The 18496-nt window shown below is 55.2% G+C and overlaps 1 protein-coding gene across 8 annotated transcripts in view; it reads right to left on the bottom strand.

Annotated features, from left to right (window-relative positions):
- Positions 1-2118: 2118 nt before the first annotated feature.
- DNM1 (dynamin 1) overlaps positions 2119-18496 on the bottom strand; it is a 43731-nt gene continuing 27353 nt past the window's right edge. For 2 of the 8 annotated variants that reach the window (XM_012639772.1, XM_012639771.1), the window contains exons 12-23: positions 17416-17486; positions 17192-17243; positions 16976-16987; positions 14461-14574; positions 10507-10616; positions 9570-9681; positions 9107-9118; positions 8560-8730; positions 6959-7200; positions 6369-6584; positions 4220-4256; positions 2119-2684 (exon numbers count right to left, since the gene is read on the bottom strand). In XM_012639772.1, coding sequence (XP_012495226.1) covers positions 4235-4256; positions 6369-6584; positions 6959-7200; positions 8560-8730; positions 9107-9118; positions 9570-9681; positions 10507-10616; positions 14461-14574; positions 16976-16987; positions 17192-17243; positions 17416-17486 — 1134 coding nt within the window. In that variant the 3' untranslated portion in view covers positions 2119-2684; positions 4220-4234. Of the gene's footprint in view, positions 3356-4219; positions 4257-4842; positions 4852-4946; positions 4949-6368; positions 6585-6958; positions 7201-8559; positions 8731-9106; positions 9119-9569; positions 9682-10506; positions 10617-14460; positions 14575-16975; positions 16988-17191; positions 17244-17415; positions 17487-18496 lie in introns of all 8 variants that reach the window. The other 6 variants (XM_012639770.1, XM_012639769.1, XM_012639773.1 and 3 more) reach the window with 5 other exon arrangements.

Below are 18496 nucleotides of genomic sequence, written 5' to 3' on the forward strand. Positions count from 1 at the left end.
AACTGGAGGAGAACAAGATTAGAAAAATATTGAAACAAAAAACCAACATAGAAAATAAATTATTTTGCTTCTTAGCTGGCCTTTAAGAATAAAACGATATTATTTTCCTCCATAGCCAGATTTGAAAAATTGGATTATTTCACTTGTTAAGTGATACCAAAAAATTTAGATTACTTTCCCTCGTTAGCTGCATTAAAAAAAAAAAAAATCGGATGGGTGGGAGCAAAAAAAATTTAAAAACACAAAAATAAAAAAAAAATTATTTCTCTCCATTTAAATAGATTATTTCCCTTCATAGATGGAAATAATTTTATCCCTTCTTAGAAGGAAAAACACAAATTTTGGGGCTGGAGGAAACAGAAAAATCAGAAAAAACAAAAACAAAACAAAAGTAGAAAATCATTATTTGCCTTCTTAGGGGAAAAGAAAAACTAAAAACAAGAAACAGAAGAACAGAAAAAAAATTTGAATTATTTCCCTTCTTAGGTTGATAATAATTGGATTAGTTCCATTCTTACCTGGACAAAAAAATTTGTGTTATATTCCTTCTTCGTGGAATTTTAAACAACTAGATTATTTCCCGTCTTAGGTAGATAAAAAAAAAATTATTTTCCTTTTTAGATGGGGCCAGAGGCTGATAAATCTATTTTCTTTTTAAGGAGGCTACCTCTGGGGACAACCTCACCCTCCCCTACCCCCCATTCCCTACCCCCAAGCAGTCCTTTCCTCAGGGACATCCATCCATCCGTCTCTCAGAGGACAGGGGGCAGCACCCTTCAGCTTTGCTCAGCTGGGGCTAACTTGGCCCGGCCGGGACACCTGCCTGTATATATTGTATGTGTAATATTTTATATATTTGGGGGTAGGGCCTTGTATCATACTGGAGTTTGGAAAAGCTGGCAAATGGGGATGACATCTAAAACCAAGATGACCTTTAAAAAAAAAATTGGGAGGAGATTATTTTGTTCTAGCAAAATAAAAAGTCAGAGGCTCATAAATTTGTTTTTTTTAAGGAGGTTGCCTCAAAAAAAAAAAAAAAAAGAAAAAACAAAAAAGAAGGCTGCCTCTGGGGACAAGCAAGGGCTGGCTGGTGGCCTCCTCACCACCCCCCACCCCAAGGAGTCCTTCCCTCAGGGGCATCCATCCCCTCACTCAGAGGGCAGCGCCAGCTTTGCCCCACTGGGCTAACTTGGCCCGGCCGGGACCCCCGCCTGTATATACTGTATGTGTAATATTTTGTATATTCGGGGGTAGGGCCACCCCCTGTATCATACCAGAGTTTGGAGCTGGCAAATGGGGAATAGGCCTGAAGCCAAGATAACCTTTTAAAAACAACGGGGAGGAGGTTCAAATAATTATTTGGGGCTGGGAAACTTATTTATTGATATCCTAATACAGAGGAAGGGTGCAGGGAGGTGGTTGTGGCACCCTGGTGACGCGGCTCCTGTTTATCTTGCTTTTTATTTCCGAATAAATGGATTCAGCTATACTGCTGGACCTTGTGTGTTCCTTTTTCTGTTACTGGGTCCTGGGGTCTGTGCCACTGAACAGGCAGCAGAGGGCAGGCTTCTGATTGTTCAGAGCTGGGAGTGTCTGAGCATGTCCCAGGGGGTTGTTGGGGACCTGTCACCTGGGCGCTGCTTGGTGAAGCCTGGGGGACTCCAGGGGACTGCCACAGTGGGTATGGGCAGCAGTCCTGCTCTGATGGCCAACAAGTTGAGGAGCCTGATCTAAGAACGGGAGGGAACACTGGGGGCCGACTTCCAGCCCAGGCATCTTCCATTCCATCCCCCCCGTCCCCCTGGCCTGTGTGGGTCTGGTGGCCTGCTCGTCCTGTTTCCATCCCTCTAGGGCACCAGCCCCAGCCCCGGGTCCTCCTGCCAGTCTCAGCTTGTGGCCCTGCTCCCTAGTGGTCAGAGTGGGGGTCACAGGAGGAAGATGAGCTAAGCCCCAGGTGCTTTCCAAGGAGGCCTCGGAAAGGATGTGGCCTCTTCAGTACTCCTGACAGCACCGTAGCAATGGCTGGGCCCTTCCCCACCCGGACACCCCAGTGTTTAAACCTTCACCTCCCCTGAGCTCCAGAGAAAACACAAGCCAGCAGAGGACACGTCATTCTTGTCATCCAGAAACGGGTTTTATTCTTAGCCGAGAGACAAGACTGGTAGCCTCAGACCACGCGGCTGCCTGTACAGCGCCCCCATGCTTCGAGGGGAGGGACGGGAGGGCTGGCTGTCCACGGGCAGGGCATGACAGGAAGGCTCACTGCATGTGGCACACTTTGAAGCGGGGATGTCAGGGGACAGCGTTCCCTTGTAGTTGGGCCACAGACTCCACAAGGACGGCACAGTGATTGATTCCCAGCACTAGAGGCGAGGCTGTGGGCCATACATATGTGTATATATATGAGTATTTATAGATATTTATAGAACAGGGCAGGAGCGATACCGCAGAGGGGCACAAGTTTTCACCAACATCAAGCCTGGATGTGTCAGCTCACCACTACAACAGACTAAGTCACAGATGAAGGGGGCGGCTTTGTGGCTGGGGGAGCCAATGGTAGTCACAGAACAGCCGTCCAGGCAGGCTTGGAAAGAGAGGCCTCCGAGGAAGAGAAGGGATCTGGTTAGAGTTCGAAGGGGGGCCGGGGGCTCTCAGGACGGGATGGACTTGCCTGACCCGATCGGCTGGCAGTTGGAGAGAAGCCGGGAGAGAAAATAGGAGAGACACAGCAAGGAGAGAGCTGGTAAGGCAGTGCAGCTGCCCCGCCACGCCGGCCAGGGAGGGGACTGGGGAAGGCGCGGGGTTGGGGGAAAGGTGTGTGCATGGGCGAGGTTCCCGGAAAGAGGGGCAGAAGGGGAGAAGGGAGGAAGGGGAAGAAGTCGGAGATGGGCGGCGGGTGGCTGGGCTGGAGTTTCATAGGTAGTCCGGGTAGGGGTGTGGTGGCCTTCCCGCCTGCATGCTCGCTGGCCTCTCACACATCACTCAGGCAGTGCACCCACAGTTCCAGACATGTGCTCGGCACCCTTGGGCTTCCCTCTTCTCTGGTCACCCTGTCTTCCAACCCACTGGCCCAGGGCCACCCCTAGCCTTGGGGAGCCCCACACAATAGCCACCAGGCCTGATGGAGAAAGAACACTGCTTGAACCAGGAGGGTGAAGCTAACAGAGATGGCTGGAGGGAGCGCTGGAGGCCCCTCTGGGCAGTCAGAAAGCCCAGGGGCCCTCTGAAGGGACCCTGGGGGAGGCAGGGAGGGCAGGCAGCCGGATGCCAGTGGCCACAGACTTATAAGTCTAAGAGGGGAGCCTCAGCTGGTCGGGGGACTGCAGGTCGCGTAGGTGAGGCTGGGCCCTTCCTGCTGGGGAAAAGCAGAAGAGCGAGAGTCAGCGGCCAGGCAAGAGTGGAGGGTGGGTTCACTGGCGGAACTCAGGCTGCCCAGGCCAGCACAGACTGTCGTCCCCTTGGCTGAAAAGTGTTGGGATCACCCCTAGGAGTAACAGGCCAAGGTGTTATGAGCTGGAGGGCTGGCTATGGTGCTTCAAATGGGGCCAAGGACCTGTCTTCAGTCACATGAGCGTGTGTGATACTGAGGAGGCAGGGAAAGGGGCTGTGTGCCTGCCTTGCCTGTGAGGTATGGCATGGGCTGATGGTGCATAGGACTCCCAGGTTTCAAAAATCCTCAGACAACCACAGCCTCCACCCCAGGTCACTGCTCGACAGCCTGCATTACTAAGGAGGCAGGACCCTGACCATGGCCCCTGCTCTGCCAGAGCTCCCAGGCACGGCTCAGACTGGGCAACCAGTGTAGCACGCCCAGGATGAAGATCAAAGGCTTCTGGCCACCTGAGTCCAGCCCCACACACAACCCCCTCCAAGCTCCCAGCCCCTACGCCATAAACCACGAGGTCCCTGCCCTCTCTGACGGCTCCAGAAAGCACCCATGTGTGGCTGCTTGGACACGGAGCCTGTCCCAAGAGCCCCCAGGCTCAGCCATGGAAGCCTTGGGCAGTGACACTGAGTCCCCTGAGTCCCGAGGCTCGCTGGGAAGGGAGGAGAGAGAGCCAGCTGGTAGGAGGGCAGAAAAGGAAAGAGGAAGTCTGGAGCTGCAGAAGGAAGGGGCGGGGAGCCTGACTCTGAGGTCCCGGGTGCGCCCCGCAGTGCGGAGCTGGTGCAGCGGGGCAGACACACCCTTCATGCAGCAGGCGGAGAGGCATGTACCTACCATGGCTGACGCTCCTCAGGGGTCACTGATAGTGATTCTGAAAGACAGCACGAAATCAACATGGCAGTTCACACGCACGGGTGGGGCAGGCCTGGGGGTTGAGGACACGCATACGCACACGCCTGGGCGTGCACACACATGCTGTGAGGCCCCACGGCCCTGCATGCACACGCTAACACACATGCCCACAAACAACACGCATACACCTTCCTCCCCTGCACCTCCCAGTGCCCCGCACCCTCACTGGCTGGCGCGTGCAGCACGGATCTGGGGCATGCAGCCACTCGGCACGCTGAAGCACACGCGTGGGCTGAGTCACAACACAGAAGCTCGCCCGCACACAGAGGCATTTGCACCAGCTCCCTGCACACTCATGCCTGGCGTGCTCAGAGGACCACCCGTGCTGCTCCATCGAGACAATGCTTGCTTTCTAGGGTCCAGCTGTCATTTCTCTGCCCAAGAGCCTTCCATGGCTCCCTACTGCCTACAGCATTGAGCCCCAACAAGCCAAACTCTTCTGTGGACTTTGCAGGCTCTCCAACCTGCCCCACTCTACCCACAGAACTCTTCCTTATTCCATCTGCACTCTTCTCTGGCCAGCGGCTTTCCTCAGTGCAGCCTACTCTACTCCTCTGCCCACCTGTCCTCCTGATTCCTGCCCACCTGAGCCTTATCTCAATCACGTCCCTCACTGAAGACAGGCAGCCTTGAAGAAGCTCCCCAAGACTGCTGTCTTCCCCAAGGCAGGGCCATGATCTGCTAAATGTTTCCCGTGTGTTAGCAAGTCTGAAGTCAGAGCAGGTACCAAACCTTACAGTTCTCATGTCACACCTCAGCATAGACTTGAGAATGTTGAGTCTGAGTCTGAACTCACATTGGCAGTTAGCCAAGTGCTTCTATAGCCACATTTGCAGTTAACACAGCATCCCTATAGCCACTTATCTCCCTCGATCTCCATACCAACCCTGGGAGAAAGGCAGAATGTTATTTGGTAGAAGTGAAAGTGAAGCCTGCAGAAGGAGAATGATTTGCCTAAATGCCCTGGGTGAACCAGCATCTTTAGACTCCCAGTCCAGTGCTCTTGCCCGATACCATGCTGCCTGCCTTTACCCAGCTGCTTTGGTCATCAGATCACCATAGAGCAAGCCCCATGCCTGGTTCGTTTTGGTTTACGGAGGCTAGACCCACAGCCCTACCCTCCAGCCATCTGGAAACATAAACAGATGCTGTTGTTCTGATGTGTTCTTCCTCAGAGATCCGTGGCCAGTGGAAACAGGGCAGACTGAGTTAGATATCAGAGTAAACTTCCTTGAAAGAGGGTCGTGGATTATGATGGCAAAGCCAAAGGATGAAATTTTCCCTGGGAATCTCTGGGAATGGGGGCAGCCTTCACCCATGCCTGCCCCGGCCCCCACCCCCACCACAGTGGTCCAGCCCAGGTAGGGCCAGAAGCAGGGAGAAGGAAAAAAGCCAACAGATTGCCCATGGCTCCCAGACCTTTCCCCAGTTGCTCCCTGTCCTACCCCATGCCTGGGTGCCATTCTTACACTCTCACACCCGTGTGCACGCCCACACGCACATCACACACCCTGCTGGTCACACAGTCACAGCTTGGCCTCTTCCTGTGGGCCAGTGGCTGGACACTCCCTGGGAATGCTCAAGAGTCAGGACTGGGAAGTAGGAGTGCTTATATCAGGGTAGCCCTGCGTGTAACTGAACCAAATCCACACCTCCAGAGAGGATCTGGCTTCAGACCCTCGGACCTAAGGTAGGCTCCCCAGGGGCTGGGAGAAGAGTTGACAGAATAGAGAATGGAGGACTGAGTAGGGGAAAGGAGGAGGAATGCAGTGTGTGGAGGCCAAGAGTTTTAAAAAAGCGCCATGCAAGTGCTGGAAAGAAGGGGGCAGGTGGGATGAGCCCCACAGCCCCCTCCCCAGAAACGACCACCTCCGGGACTCAGCGCTCCCTGGGGAGCAGGCTCCGCCACCCCTCGGCCACACGTCCGTGACTCTGGCACCCACGGTCAGAGTGCCTGGGATGGAGAGGGCCGGTTCTGGTGGCCAAGTCCGGTGCTCTAGAATCCGGCCCCACCTCCCTCTCGGCCTCGCCCGCCTGGCGGCCTCTCCCGCCGCATTCAGCCCCTACTCACCTGGGAACCCCGGGTGGGGCGCGGTTGGGGCGCGAGGGCACCTGGGGGGGAGGACCGAAGGGATCAGGGGAAGCCCCCGGCCTGGAGGGCACGGGGGGCGCCCCCCCCAGGGCGGACCCAGCAGGCGGAGGCCCAGGAGCAGGGCCCCGCGACCCGGGCCGGGCTGGGGGCACGGCGGGGGCTCGGCGCTGCGGCGTGGGGCTGGACGTGGGCGACCTGCAGGCGACAGGGAACCGGGCACAAGGAAAGGAGAGAGATGAGCCGCTCCGCCCCAGCCTGAGGCCCCGCCTCCAGCCCGGTGCAGGCCACGCCCATGCACGCAAGCCCCTCCCCGCCGCGCCCTTAGGTGGTCGCCGGATTTTAAGCCCCACCCCCAGCGGCGCCAACTTTCCAGCTCCACGCGGCCCCGCAGCCAGCGCTCCACGGCAAGCCCCGCCCACGAAAGCCCCGCCCCTTCCTCTCTAAGCCCCGCCCCTCGCTCCAGGTGGGAGCCGCCCGGGTGACACGGGCGCGCCACTGCCCGGTCCCGGCACTCCTCCCGCGGGCCCCGGGCTGGGGGGCTTTGGGGCCGTGGGGGCCGGCCCTGGTACCTGCGTCCGGCCGGTACGCTCTGCACCTGCAGCCAGGAGTCGTCCACGGGCGGGGGCATGGGCGTGCTGACGGTGGTCGTGTTGATATCGCCGATGATGCCGAGCGCCTCCTTCAGCGCGTGGTACATGCGCAGCATCTCGTCGCGCCGCTGTGCCTGCTCGGCTGACTCTTCCATCAGTGTGTTCTGGTCCCCGCACGAGTACAGGTTGGCCAGCAGCTCCGAGAAGATGAACTCCTTTGTCTGCGGGTGGGTGAAGAGGGGAGGAGACTGGGACCTGGTGCCTGTGCCACCCCCTCCACCCTGCCTGGCCCTCTGGGACTGTTCGCTGGACTGAGAGCATGGGGTTCGGGGTTTCACGCTCGGCTCCAACACCCTAAACTTGGAGAGCCCCCCCCCACTGCCCTTTTCTCAGATGGGGATACTGAGGTCCAGAGAGGAAAAGTCACCTAGCTAAGGTGACATGAGAGGAGACTCAGGACCCATCATGCCACCAGGACACCTGTCAGCTTTTTGAGCCTTTGTTTCCTCATCCATAAAATGGGGTAATTAGACCCTCTCCAAGGACTTGCATGCTCCTTTGAACCAAAATAAGGAAGATGACAGTTTAAAATGGCCTGAGCCCTCGAGAACTGAGAGTAACAGCTGTAAATGTGTGTCTGGATTAGGTGAAATATGAGTCTCGTGTGTAGGGATGGGTTGATGTTTTCCAGGTGTTAATCAGCCCTGCCCAGGCTCTGGGACATTCATGGAGAGATGCTGAGGTTTTCTAAACCCTACACCCAAGTATCAGTTATTAATTGTTTAAATATATGTTGAGTACCTACTATGTGTCAGGCCATGTGTTTCTACACATTTTATATGCACTTAGTCCTCAACTCTATTATTATCCATGTATTACATATAAGGAAACAGGCTGAGAGACGGTAGTTCATTTGCTCAGTCACACCGAGACTTTGTGGTGAAGCCAGGATTCAAGCCCAGTCTACTTCACTGGGCGCCATGCTCTTTCGCTAAGCCACAGGTTACGGTGGTGCTGGGAGGTGTGTATTTCAAAGCATGGTCTAGGGTTCTCAAAAGATGCAGATTCCTGGCCCCTCTTGGAAAACATTTTAGCATGTCTGGAATAACTTGGGTATGTGAATCTACTTTTTCAACTGTAAATTCCATGAAATCTAAATTCAGATGAAGAAATTCCAATGAAAATGTAATGTCTGAATTGGATTTGGAAAACGTAGTATAAAAAAAGTATGTAAAATATCTTGTCAATATTTTTAGATTGAGTAAATGTTGAAAAGATAATATTTTGACATATTGGGTTAAATAATTTTTAGACTGATTGAAAAGATAGTATTTTAGATATACTGGATTTAAAATATATATTAAAATTATTTTAGTTTCTTATTTTAACATGGCTACTTGAAAATACAGAATTATAGCCTAAGCCTACATTATATTTCATTAGACAGTTCTGGTCTGGACTATGCCTCCCTCCCCGGACCTGGTCCCATAGGGCTGGCCAGAGTCTTCCCCAGGCCAACCTGGCTGCCTGCCTCCCTGGCCCCACAGGAGTACCCTGTCCCCATGTGATGGTGCACGCACATTGTTGATCATTAGATGCATGATGGTCTTAGGCATAAGGTCCCGGACGGTTTTGTTGACAATGGCCATGTATGAGTCCACCAGGTTCCGAATGGTCTCCACCTGCCGCTCCAGCTGTGGGTCCATGGAGTGCATGAAGTTGTCTGAGCCATTCTCCTCAGTCTCACTGGCCTGCCGTCAGGAACAGAAGGGCATCAGGGTGGCCAGGCCATCCACCAGGTTCCAGGCACCCTCAGGATCTCAGCCCCTCCAAGGGTACCTGGAACCTAAGGCACAGAGAGAAGCAACTGGCGTGCACACACAGACACCTAGCTCCCCACAAGCTCCAGAGGGTCTCAGTTCTCTGCCCATCCCTGAGCCTCTCAGGACCCCAGACTCCTCTCATTTAGCCTTATCTTAGCTCTGACTCCAGTGCCTAGAATTTGCCTCAGTTTCCCAATCCAAAAATTAGAAAAGGGCATCTCCAAGGTCCCTTGCTTGAGGACCTGGCCAGAGCTGGTGCTGGGCTGGAGATGCCCGGCAGGAGGCAAGAGGGGGACACACTCACTTTTTCCTTGTCCTGGGAGGCCCACACCAGAGCCACAGAGGCCACCACACCAGCGATGCCACCACCGCCACCGCCACCAGGGAGCACAGACAAAGCAGACACACACAGAGAGGAAAAGGGAAGGGATTGAGTGAACCTGGGACACTGCACCCCAACTCTAAGCAACTCCAGACATCGCCGCAGGGAAAGAGGAGAAAAGAGAAGGCAGTCACAAGAAACCACCATCACAGGAAGGGGATGCAGGAAATGCCATGTGTGGCAGAGAAGAGGACACCTAAAACTGCCATTGGGGAAAGATGGGAGGACCAGAAGACTTAACTCTGATCCCACCCCAGGGCAGGTAGCAGGGAAGATTCCTGCTATTTCTCAGCCAAATAAGGGCTCAGAAACATGGCATGACATGGCATCACTGAGGATGGAGCCCCAGGGCCCCCTTCTGTCCCCTCCCTGCCCTGCCTCTCACCCCAACACGCTCTGGGTACACGCCAGCTCTCAGGAAGGAGGCCTTCCAGCTGTCCACCTCCTCCTGCGTCTCGCAGGCCAGCTCCAGCTGCCGATAATCCTTATAGACGTTCCTGCAAGACGGGGCAGGCAGTGAGGGGAGGTGGGGCACAGTCCCACCCTCCTTGGGGGTTAAGGTCATGTAGGGACTTGACTTTGGTGTCATCACGCCTGGGGTTCAGTCCTGGCTTTCTTATTTCCCAGCTGTGTGACACCCCCCCCACCCCACCGCAAGACTCTTCCTCTCTGTTCAGCCTTCCCTCATTTGGAAGATGGGTGAATAATCATTCCTGCCTCTTGGGGGCATTGTGAGGATTCAGTGAAGTGAGCAGTAAAATGCTTAGAAAGGGACTCAACCCTCAGTAAAAGGGACATCCATAAGACAGTGTAGCCCCAAGCATGGGTCCCAGACTCCCGTCAGCTCCCTCCCTTGCTCTCTGAGGTCTCTTCCGATGGCAGCTGTGTTGAACCCCCGTCTCTGAGCAGGAGACAGCCCACTAGGGTCAGCCTCAGTTTGAGAAGTGAGAGGCTAGGCTTGGTACTGCCACTGGCCGCACAGGACACTGAGCAACAGAAGAGGACCAGGTCTGACTAGGGCTGTTTGTCCCCAGTGCCTGGCAGAGTGTCTCATGCAGAGTGGGTACTAAAGAAGTGAGTGTGGGAAGGAAGGAAGGAAGGAAGCAGGGAGAGAGGGGAGAGGGAGGGATGGGAGGAGACTGTGACATGATGTCTAGCACACAGTAGGAACTCAGTAAACATCTGTCAAATGATGGCTTGCTGTGGGCTTGGGGCAGGTCCCTCTCCTCCCTGGATCTGTGTACCCAGTTTCTACTCAGTGCGGGCAGTCTGGGGCTAGCAGGGTCCGGGGCTCCAGTAGCCCCAGTCGGACAGGCAGGCACCTCTGCTCCGTGTTAAAGAGGGCGAAGATATGCTTGCTCGACATGAAGCCCTTCTCCACGTCCCGCAGCTTGAGGTTGTCCACAGACAGCATGTATTTCTTCTCCTTCTCCTGTGGGTGGAGAGGGGAAAGATGGGTGAGGCTGGCACTGTTCTCTGCCACACCTCACTCCCTAAGAGTGCTCCATGCTATGTGCCTGGCGCTGTGGACCCCCAGAGTGGCCTGGGGCTTCAGGGCACCAGCCCCCTCCCACTCCATAGGTGCTGCCAGGTAAGAACCTGGCCATAGAGCCCTAGGTCTGCAGGGCACTGCTGGCCCCCAATGGCGCTCAAGCCAGTCCTGCCACCTATGCATCTGTGCCAGAGCCCAAGGGCCTGGTGAAGGGTGGTGAGGCTTCCTGTGGCTCCCACACCCCTCCCCGAGCAAGTCCTGGACACAAGCCAGGCCGGCCCCAGGCAGGGGCTGCGCACTCAGGCCCCTCTCGCCCCCAGCCTGGCCGCCTCTGACTTCATTTCCTGACTGCAGAGACCAGAAAAGGGGGGCCATCAGCCCCGGCAGCTTCAAAGGGCCAGTTCAGCCCACTCCCCCCGGCCACCCATGTGTTAGCAATCAGGCACACAGCACAAGCCTGGAGATGGTATGTCTGTGAGCGCAACGTGTGTGTGGTTGTGTGTTTGTGCCAACACATGCACACCCAAGTACATATGCTATCACCATTGTGTTTGTGTGTTCATGTGCCTGTACTGCATAGATGTGTGTGTGTACACGTGTGTCTGGGGAGGTGCCCAACCCAACCATGTGTCAGTGTGAGCATGTTCGCATACCAATGTGGATGTGTGCACACTTTGTAGATGTGCGTGGCAATTGTGAATGCCTACAAGTGTGCAGGGACGTGCCTGTGGGACTTGGACTGTGGGTACACATACTTACCTGCACAGAGTTTGTGCAATGGGCTATATATGTTTGGTTTATCTAGAGTTGTCTTTTAGGAGTCATGTGTATCTGTGTACAGGCATGTGGGGTGCTAGATGCATGTGCACACGTGTGTATGCTCGGTGTGGGCTGACATGTGTCCGTAGGCTGCTGTGTCCCAGGGAAGGAGTTCTGGGATTTGGGTAGGAGGTACCCTAGGATGGAGCTCCAGGAGCAGGGAAGGGCTTCTGCCTCCTGGCACACTTGCCCACCCGATATCATAGGATCCATGCCAGAGCAGGGTCTGTGTGGGTCCCAGGGACTTAGGGGGCTGGGGCATGAGCCTTGTCTAGGATCTCAGGTGGGGGGCTGGGCTTAGGGGGGCCTCGCTCCCTGGTCCTGGCGTCATCCTGCCCACCCCTCTCCACCCCCCACACCCGCCTGGCCCATGCAGCCACATAAAGCCCTCTTTATGCCAGGCGGGTGGCCGGGAGCCCCAGAGGGCGGCTGGGGGAGGAGAGGAGGAAGTTGCACACATGGCCAGGGAACATCTGGAACCGTTCAAGGGAGGCCCCGCCACCACCCGCCCCATGCTCTGGGGTTGGACACTAGGTAGGAGCGGCCTCCTCCCCCCTTTCCTGCCGGCCAGCCCCCTCCCCAGGCCCCTCCTTCCCGGCCCCAGCTCGCGCTCACCCCTGCCACGTCAAAGGAGGCAGAAGGGGAGTTGGGAGCAGAGAGGGGACCACGGGCGGCTGGGCTGGGGCTGGGGGGACGCTGGGGCTGGGGGATCCTCGGATCTCCAGGGGACGGGGCCGAAGCTCCTACCGACGGACAGACACTGCTGCCTGGATGGACCAGAGGACACCTCCACTCCGTCTACCCAGTGTTTAGACTATCTGTTCAGGACTCCCAAATTGTACAGTAGTCTGCACATTGGTTAGGCTGGGCTGGGTTAGACCCTCAGTGCCGCCGCTGGAGAGCTGGATCGACCCCCGCCCGCCATCCCAGAACCGGAGCCTGGAGCTGGGGCAGGGAGCTTGGGGGCACAGGGCGGGCTGGGAGGAGGTGCAGAGGGATGGGGTACCACCCTGCTGTGTGATTGGTGGGGGGTAGTGGTGATGAGGGGAGGGTGGCGGAGAAAGACTGAGAAGATGGGGGGCCAGCTTGGACTGGGGATGTTGGCAGCCGCCTGTCTGCCCAGAGTGCCTCCCTCACCCCCAAAATCCAAGGGCTGGTGGCTGGGTGGAGGAGGGGAACAGACCACTCTACCCCCAGCCTGAACCACCTCTATGTCCCCAGCAGTCCTAGTGCAAAAATCCACTCACACTCAACACACATGTACCTCGACACACATCCCAGAACTCAGACACACATTAGCACACCCAAACTTTAAAACTCACATCCATGCCCCAAACACACACACACAAACACACGCCACAAGGGCATGCACACACACCCAGGCACACATACCCTGGCGGTGGAACACTGCTCCTCCCCCTCTTACATCCCAAATGCACACACATATTCTCAGATAGCCCACATTCACACCCTCCCTCCTCACGCCCCCGGCACCTGCACTGCACACCCCACGCACAGGTACACGCACCCAGTCACACCGCAGGCACACACACTGCCTCCAAACGCGAACGCAGACCCGCATATCCCAAACACACCTCCACCTAGATGCTTATACCCCAAACACACTCTCCTGCAAAACACCCACACAAAAGACCCACAAGCCACACACATGTACACGCCCTACCTACAGCACCCACCACCCACACCCCACTCCCACCTCCCCACATATATTACTCAGAGCTGGTTTTCACACACAACTGAACTCGAATGTACATGAAAGTTCGAAAAAGACCCACATGCTTAGGTACGAGGACAGGGGACCCCTCTCAGCTACACTCCTCTCTCCCTCCAGGGTAGCCAGTCTTGGCCTCTCAGCTTCAGGTCACCCGCCCCCCTGGCCTTGTGTAAGGAGCCTCAACATAGGGGGGCCAGACGCCACGGGGGTGTCAAGGGAGCCAGCCTGGGTGACAGAGCAGGAAGTGAACCCCCCTGTACCCCAGGCTGCCTCACACCCCATCCCTTCCAGGGGCCCCCGTGCCTGGGGAGAGGCCAGGGTTGGGGTAATGAGGTCCAGATGGCCTGGCGCCCCCGCCAGTGACGACAGAGGGCCCTGCCCAAGGTGGGGAGATGGGGTCCCTGCCCGGGGCAGACTTGAGGGAGACAGGGACCTAGGAGACGGCTTGGAGACCAAATCACGGGCCCCCCACCCAGAGTCCCGCTCCCGCATGGAGAGTGCCCTGGCCTCCAACAGCCCCCTCAGGAAGAAGTGGGTCCTTTCCCCCACTCCTTGGCCAGCTGGAGTTCATTACCACAAGCCCACCCCTAACCCTCCCCATTCTCTCTGGTCACCTCTGGAATCCAGATGTGGAAGCCAAATAGACTCATTCTTAAAGGAGACCAGCAACAGGGGAAGGAGGTGCAGGGGGCTTCTGTGTGCCCTAGTGGGTGGGGAGGGGTTTGGTGTGGTGGCTCTGCAGGCCACCATCACTCCTTGCCCCTAGGCCTGGAGGTATTCTGGGCGTTTCCCTCGGACCGCAGGGCTTCAGAGGACTGGGGCGCAGGGGTTAACTGGGTGTCTGGCAGCTGGACTTGTGTGTGTCATGGGCCTGTGGGGGCCATGGAGGAGGCGGCACGCCCTGGAGCGGGAAAACAGGAAGGCCACTGGGCCGCAGGGTCAGGGAGGGGCACCTAGGCCCCTGCCCACCCTCTCCAAGGTGCTCAGCCCCAAGCTCCCCAGTTGTGCCAAGCCACCTTCTCCTTCCAACCTGGGTGAGGGGGCACCTTCCCCCAGGGCCCCCAGGATCTCTTGTTTCTGATCCTTGCATACCAGCTCCACCCATGGGTCTTTAATGGGACTTTTTAAAGCCCCTTTTGCATGGTCTGGTCCATGCAAGCCCATGATAGGGTCTGAGGCTGACTCTGGCCACCAGCCCAGCCCCATGACGACCAGTGGCCCTTTGCTTACCTCGTCATCCTTGTACCAGGACAGATTCTCAGCGGTCAGCACAAACCAGTACTCCTTGGAGCCCCCCTTCATGATGCCGATGTTGTTGATGGTCAGCCAGCCCTTCCGGATGACCTGGAGGGGGAGGGGCAGGGGGTCAGTGGGCAGGGGCCCAGCTTCCCAGGGGTGGGATGGGGTAGGCGAAGAGAGGCATTCAAAAGCCCACCCCTCCTTGGCGGGGAGTGGGGAGGCAAGGGCAACATACATAACCTAAACATCTGTATCCCCATAATATGCTGAAAAAAAAAAAAAAAAAGCCCACCCCTCCTCCAACGCTCAGAGGCATGGCTGGTCGGGGATGGTGGGGGCCAGACCTGCCCTGGTTTGAACCACAAGTGGACAGAGTGGAAGACAGAGGAAGGCAGAGGTCTGCTCAGGATAAAGAGCCTTCTGATAGAGCTGTCCGAGTAAGGAACCCGTGGCCTTAGTAGGGGATGAGCTCCCCATCGCTGAAAGTGTGCAAGCAGACTTTATGTGGCTGATTGCAGGAGACAACTCTGAATGTCTTTTAAGCTTAAGGTCTAATCTATTCTAAGACTTGTTTCTGACCTCGGGGACTTTCACATGCTGCCTCTGCCTAGAAAGGCTTCTCCTTCCTTTGTGCCTGGCAAATTCCTACTCACCCTTTGGGTGTCAGCTCAGAATTCCCATTCTCAGGCAGGCTCTCCCTGGCCTCCCACAAATCAAGATTCCCATAATAATCTTTAATTACTCCCTTAAGTCGTCTTCTGTAACAATGACTATGATTTTAAATTAACTTATGTGTGTGAGGGAGAGATTATCTGTTGATGCAGCCTCCTCTGCTAAATTATCACCTCTCTTGGTCACCGGTATGTCCCAGCTCCTTGCAGAGTGTGTTTGGCAGACAGCAAGTGATCAGTAAATATTTGTGGCCTGGATAAGTGAATGCTGCATTAGTATGGTTCTAAGAGTCTTTGGCCCCAGGTCCCCCGGGGCTGAGCCGTCGATGACCAGGCCCCTTCCTCCTGGAGAAAGCTGACTAGCAGGCAAAAGTCCCTTTCCATGGCAGGAAGCAGCTGTCCCCAGGACTGTCCCGAGTTGTGGCCACAGAGCAGGGTCTATGGATTCTGCTCCAAAGGCAGGGTCACTGGCCAAGCCCTGGTGGTGGGTCTGACAAAGGATGATGGAGCTGCTTCTGTCCCCTTCCCTGGCCCTCACCTCCCTGGCTTCTCCCCTGAGCGTCGTCCAGAGCAGACCCAACGAGGCCTGGGCTGGCAGCAAAGCCCTCTGGGGCCAGGCTTGCTTCTGGAGCCTTCCTTATCCCTCTCTGGCTTCCCCAGGAACCTTGCTGAGAACCCAAGCAGCACAGCCAGTCAGCAGCTGAGCTGAGGGGAGACCCCAGATGCCTCTGCCAGTTAACAGGGACACAAGAGCCAGGCATCCTGCCATCCATCTCCTACCCTGTCCTGATCAGGCGAGGAACCCCTCAGTGTCTTGTCACCATCTTTGGAATTGAGTCCACTCTGTGTCTCAGGATCTGATCAGCAGATCTTGCCACCTGCTCCCTGCCCTGACTAGCAGACTTCGTCCTCCCCTTGGCCACCCCCAGCCTCCTCTGGAGCCCTGCACGAGGGAGCTCCTCCTCCCCCAACCCCCACCCTGCCTGGGGACTCTCAGGGGCCTTGGCTGGGCCCTGCCTACAGGCCAGGTCTCCATGAGCTGGGGGCAGGGTCTGACTCCTATCCGAGGCCAGCAGAGTGGAGGCTCCAGTGAGTATTGGCTAAACTGAATCAAACTGCAATATTACATTCCTTCCTTCCTTCATTCTGTTGAGCGCCTACTGCACACCAGGCACTGGGCTTGAGGCTGAGGATTTAATGATAAACACAACCGACTCAGCCCTCCCCTTAGAGGCCTAGAGGGAAACAGACATTAAGCCAATAACCACAGAAGCACCTAGAGTCTTACAAAGAAACCACAGCCTCTGGGACCTAGGGAAAGAAAAGCTGAGGACCCCGGGCTCATGTGTACAACTGGGGCTGGGAAAGGGCTCCTGATGAGGGGTGTTTCCACGGACATCTGAAGGACAGAGAGCAGGAAGCCAGGTGAAGAGTGACTTGTCTCTTGACTTTTCTTTCATTTCTTTACTCAACTCTCTGGTGCGATGGCTGTCACCTTCTTCAAAACACGTCTCTCTCGCATGCACGCGTGAATGCATCCAACCGACGGATGTTTAAGGAGCACCTACTCAGTGCCAGGCCTCTGCCAGGCCTTTCCACCCACACAGCCCCATATGGTCTACTGCCGTGTGAAGTAGGTGCTTAGCTCATGCACGCTGATGGACAAGTGGATGGGTCCAGGCCTGGCCTGAGGGTAAGGTGTGGGACACCAGGTGCTGGTGTGTGCGAGCAGCTCAAACCAAAGGGCACCCTCTTGCCCCCGGCAAATCCCCACTACCAATGACCCCCTCCTCCCCCTCACTACACAAGCCAAGAGCCCCAGTCCTGGTACTCACCAGAATCTCATCCTGCAAAGAGGTAACCATAGCAACCACGAGAGGCATTGGGGAGAGAGGAGAGAGGGTTACTGAGGCAGAGCGGGAGGCTTGTGGCTGGCAGCTGACAGGCTCCCTGGCTCCCATGGGACCCTTCCCCTCAGGGGAAGGGGCTTTCAGTTTGATGTCCATGTGGCACCCTCCATCCCTCGGGCTGGGGCACTGGGGCTCACTCACCTGGTTCCCTGAAGTCTTCTTCTTGTTCATCTGGTTGCTCCTCTGCTGAGCACTAATGGGAGAGAGGGGAGGAGTCTCAGAACTTCTCCTCTGCAGAGGCCCTTCTCCACTGTCCATTGTTCAGTGGGCACAGGACCCAAAGGGTTAACCTAGCAGTCCTGGGCAACCCCCACCCCACACACACACACAGGAGGTGTCACCTTCTCTACCCAGGGAGCACTCACTTGGCAAAGCCTATGAAGTCCTCATGGTTAGTGTTCATGTAAGCCAGCTCAATATCGATAAGAAGCATGACCTGTAAGGACACACAGGTCAGTGGGCAAGTGCAAAAGACACCACAAAGTTTTAAAATGCAGGGCAAGCTGGGAGAAAAATACTTGCAGCACATACAGAAGGTTAGAATCCATACTAAGTAGAGTCCCTTAAACCAGTAAGTAAAAGACAACAGACACACAAATCAAAACAGCCAAAGAACACAAGTGGGTAATCCACAGAGGCAATGCACACAACCAATAAAGATATGTATAAAATGCTCACCCTCATTAATAAAGAAATGTAAGTTAAAACAATGAGACCCTTTTTATTTATTTTTTCTGATTTTTATCCTTGCTTTATTTTCCCCCAAATTCTTCTTTTTTTTTGATTTCAGAATATTACAGGGGTACAAATGTTTTGGTTACGTGGATTGCTTTTGTACAGTTTGAGTCGAAGTTATAAGTGTGTCCATCACCCATATAGTGTGCATTGTACCTGTTAGGTATGAATTTACCCATCCCATCATCCCCCCCCTGAGACCCTTATTAGGCCTATAAAATTAATAATAAATATTGATAACGACCAGTTTGGCACAAGTACGTGGAGATAGCCTCTCCTATACAGGCGGTGGAAATGTAAATTAGTATCACCTTTATGCAGGGCAATTTGGCAATATTTAACAACATTGAAATGCACATATTCACTTCTAGAATTATATCTCACAGATAAATTCATCAAGTGAACAAAGATATATGTACCTGAGGGTTCAATGTAGTATAGTTTGTAATAGAGAAAAATTAGGAACAAGCCAATAGGCATCAGGGGATGAAACAGATTATGATACCCTGTAAACAAGATAACACTCTGCAGCTATTTCAAGAGTAAGGACAATTTCTACGTTCTGGCATGGGAAGACCCTTCCTTGCAAATTATTAAGTGTGAAGGAATTCATAATTGAGTCGTGATGAGAATGACTTTCAGGTGGGACAAAGATTGCTACGTCCATACCTAAGCCCCACTGCTTCCTGTAAGCCTGGGGCCTGTCCCCAC

This window comes from Propithecus coquereli, unplaced genomic scaffold (genome assembly GCF_000956105.1).
Source record: "Propithecus coquereli isolate 6110/MARCELLA unplaced genomic scaffold, Pcoq_1.0 Scaffold142, whole genome shotgun sequence".
Lineage (NCBI taxonomy): Eukaryota > Metazoa > Chordata > Mammalia > Primates > Indriidae > Propithecus > Propithecus coquereli.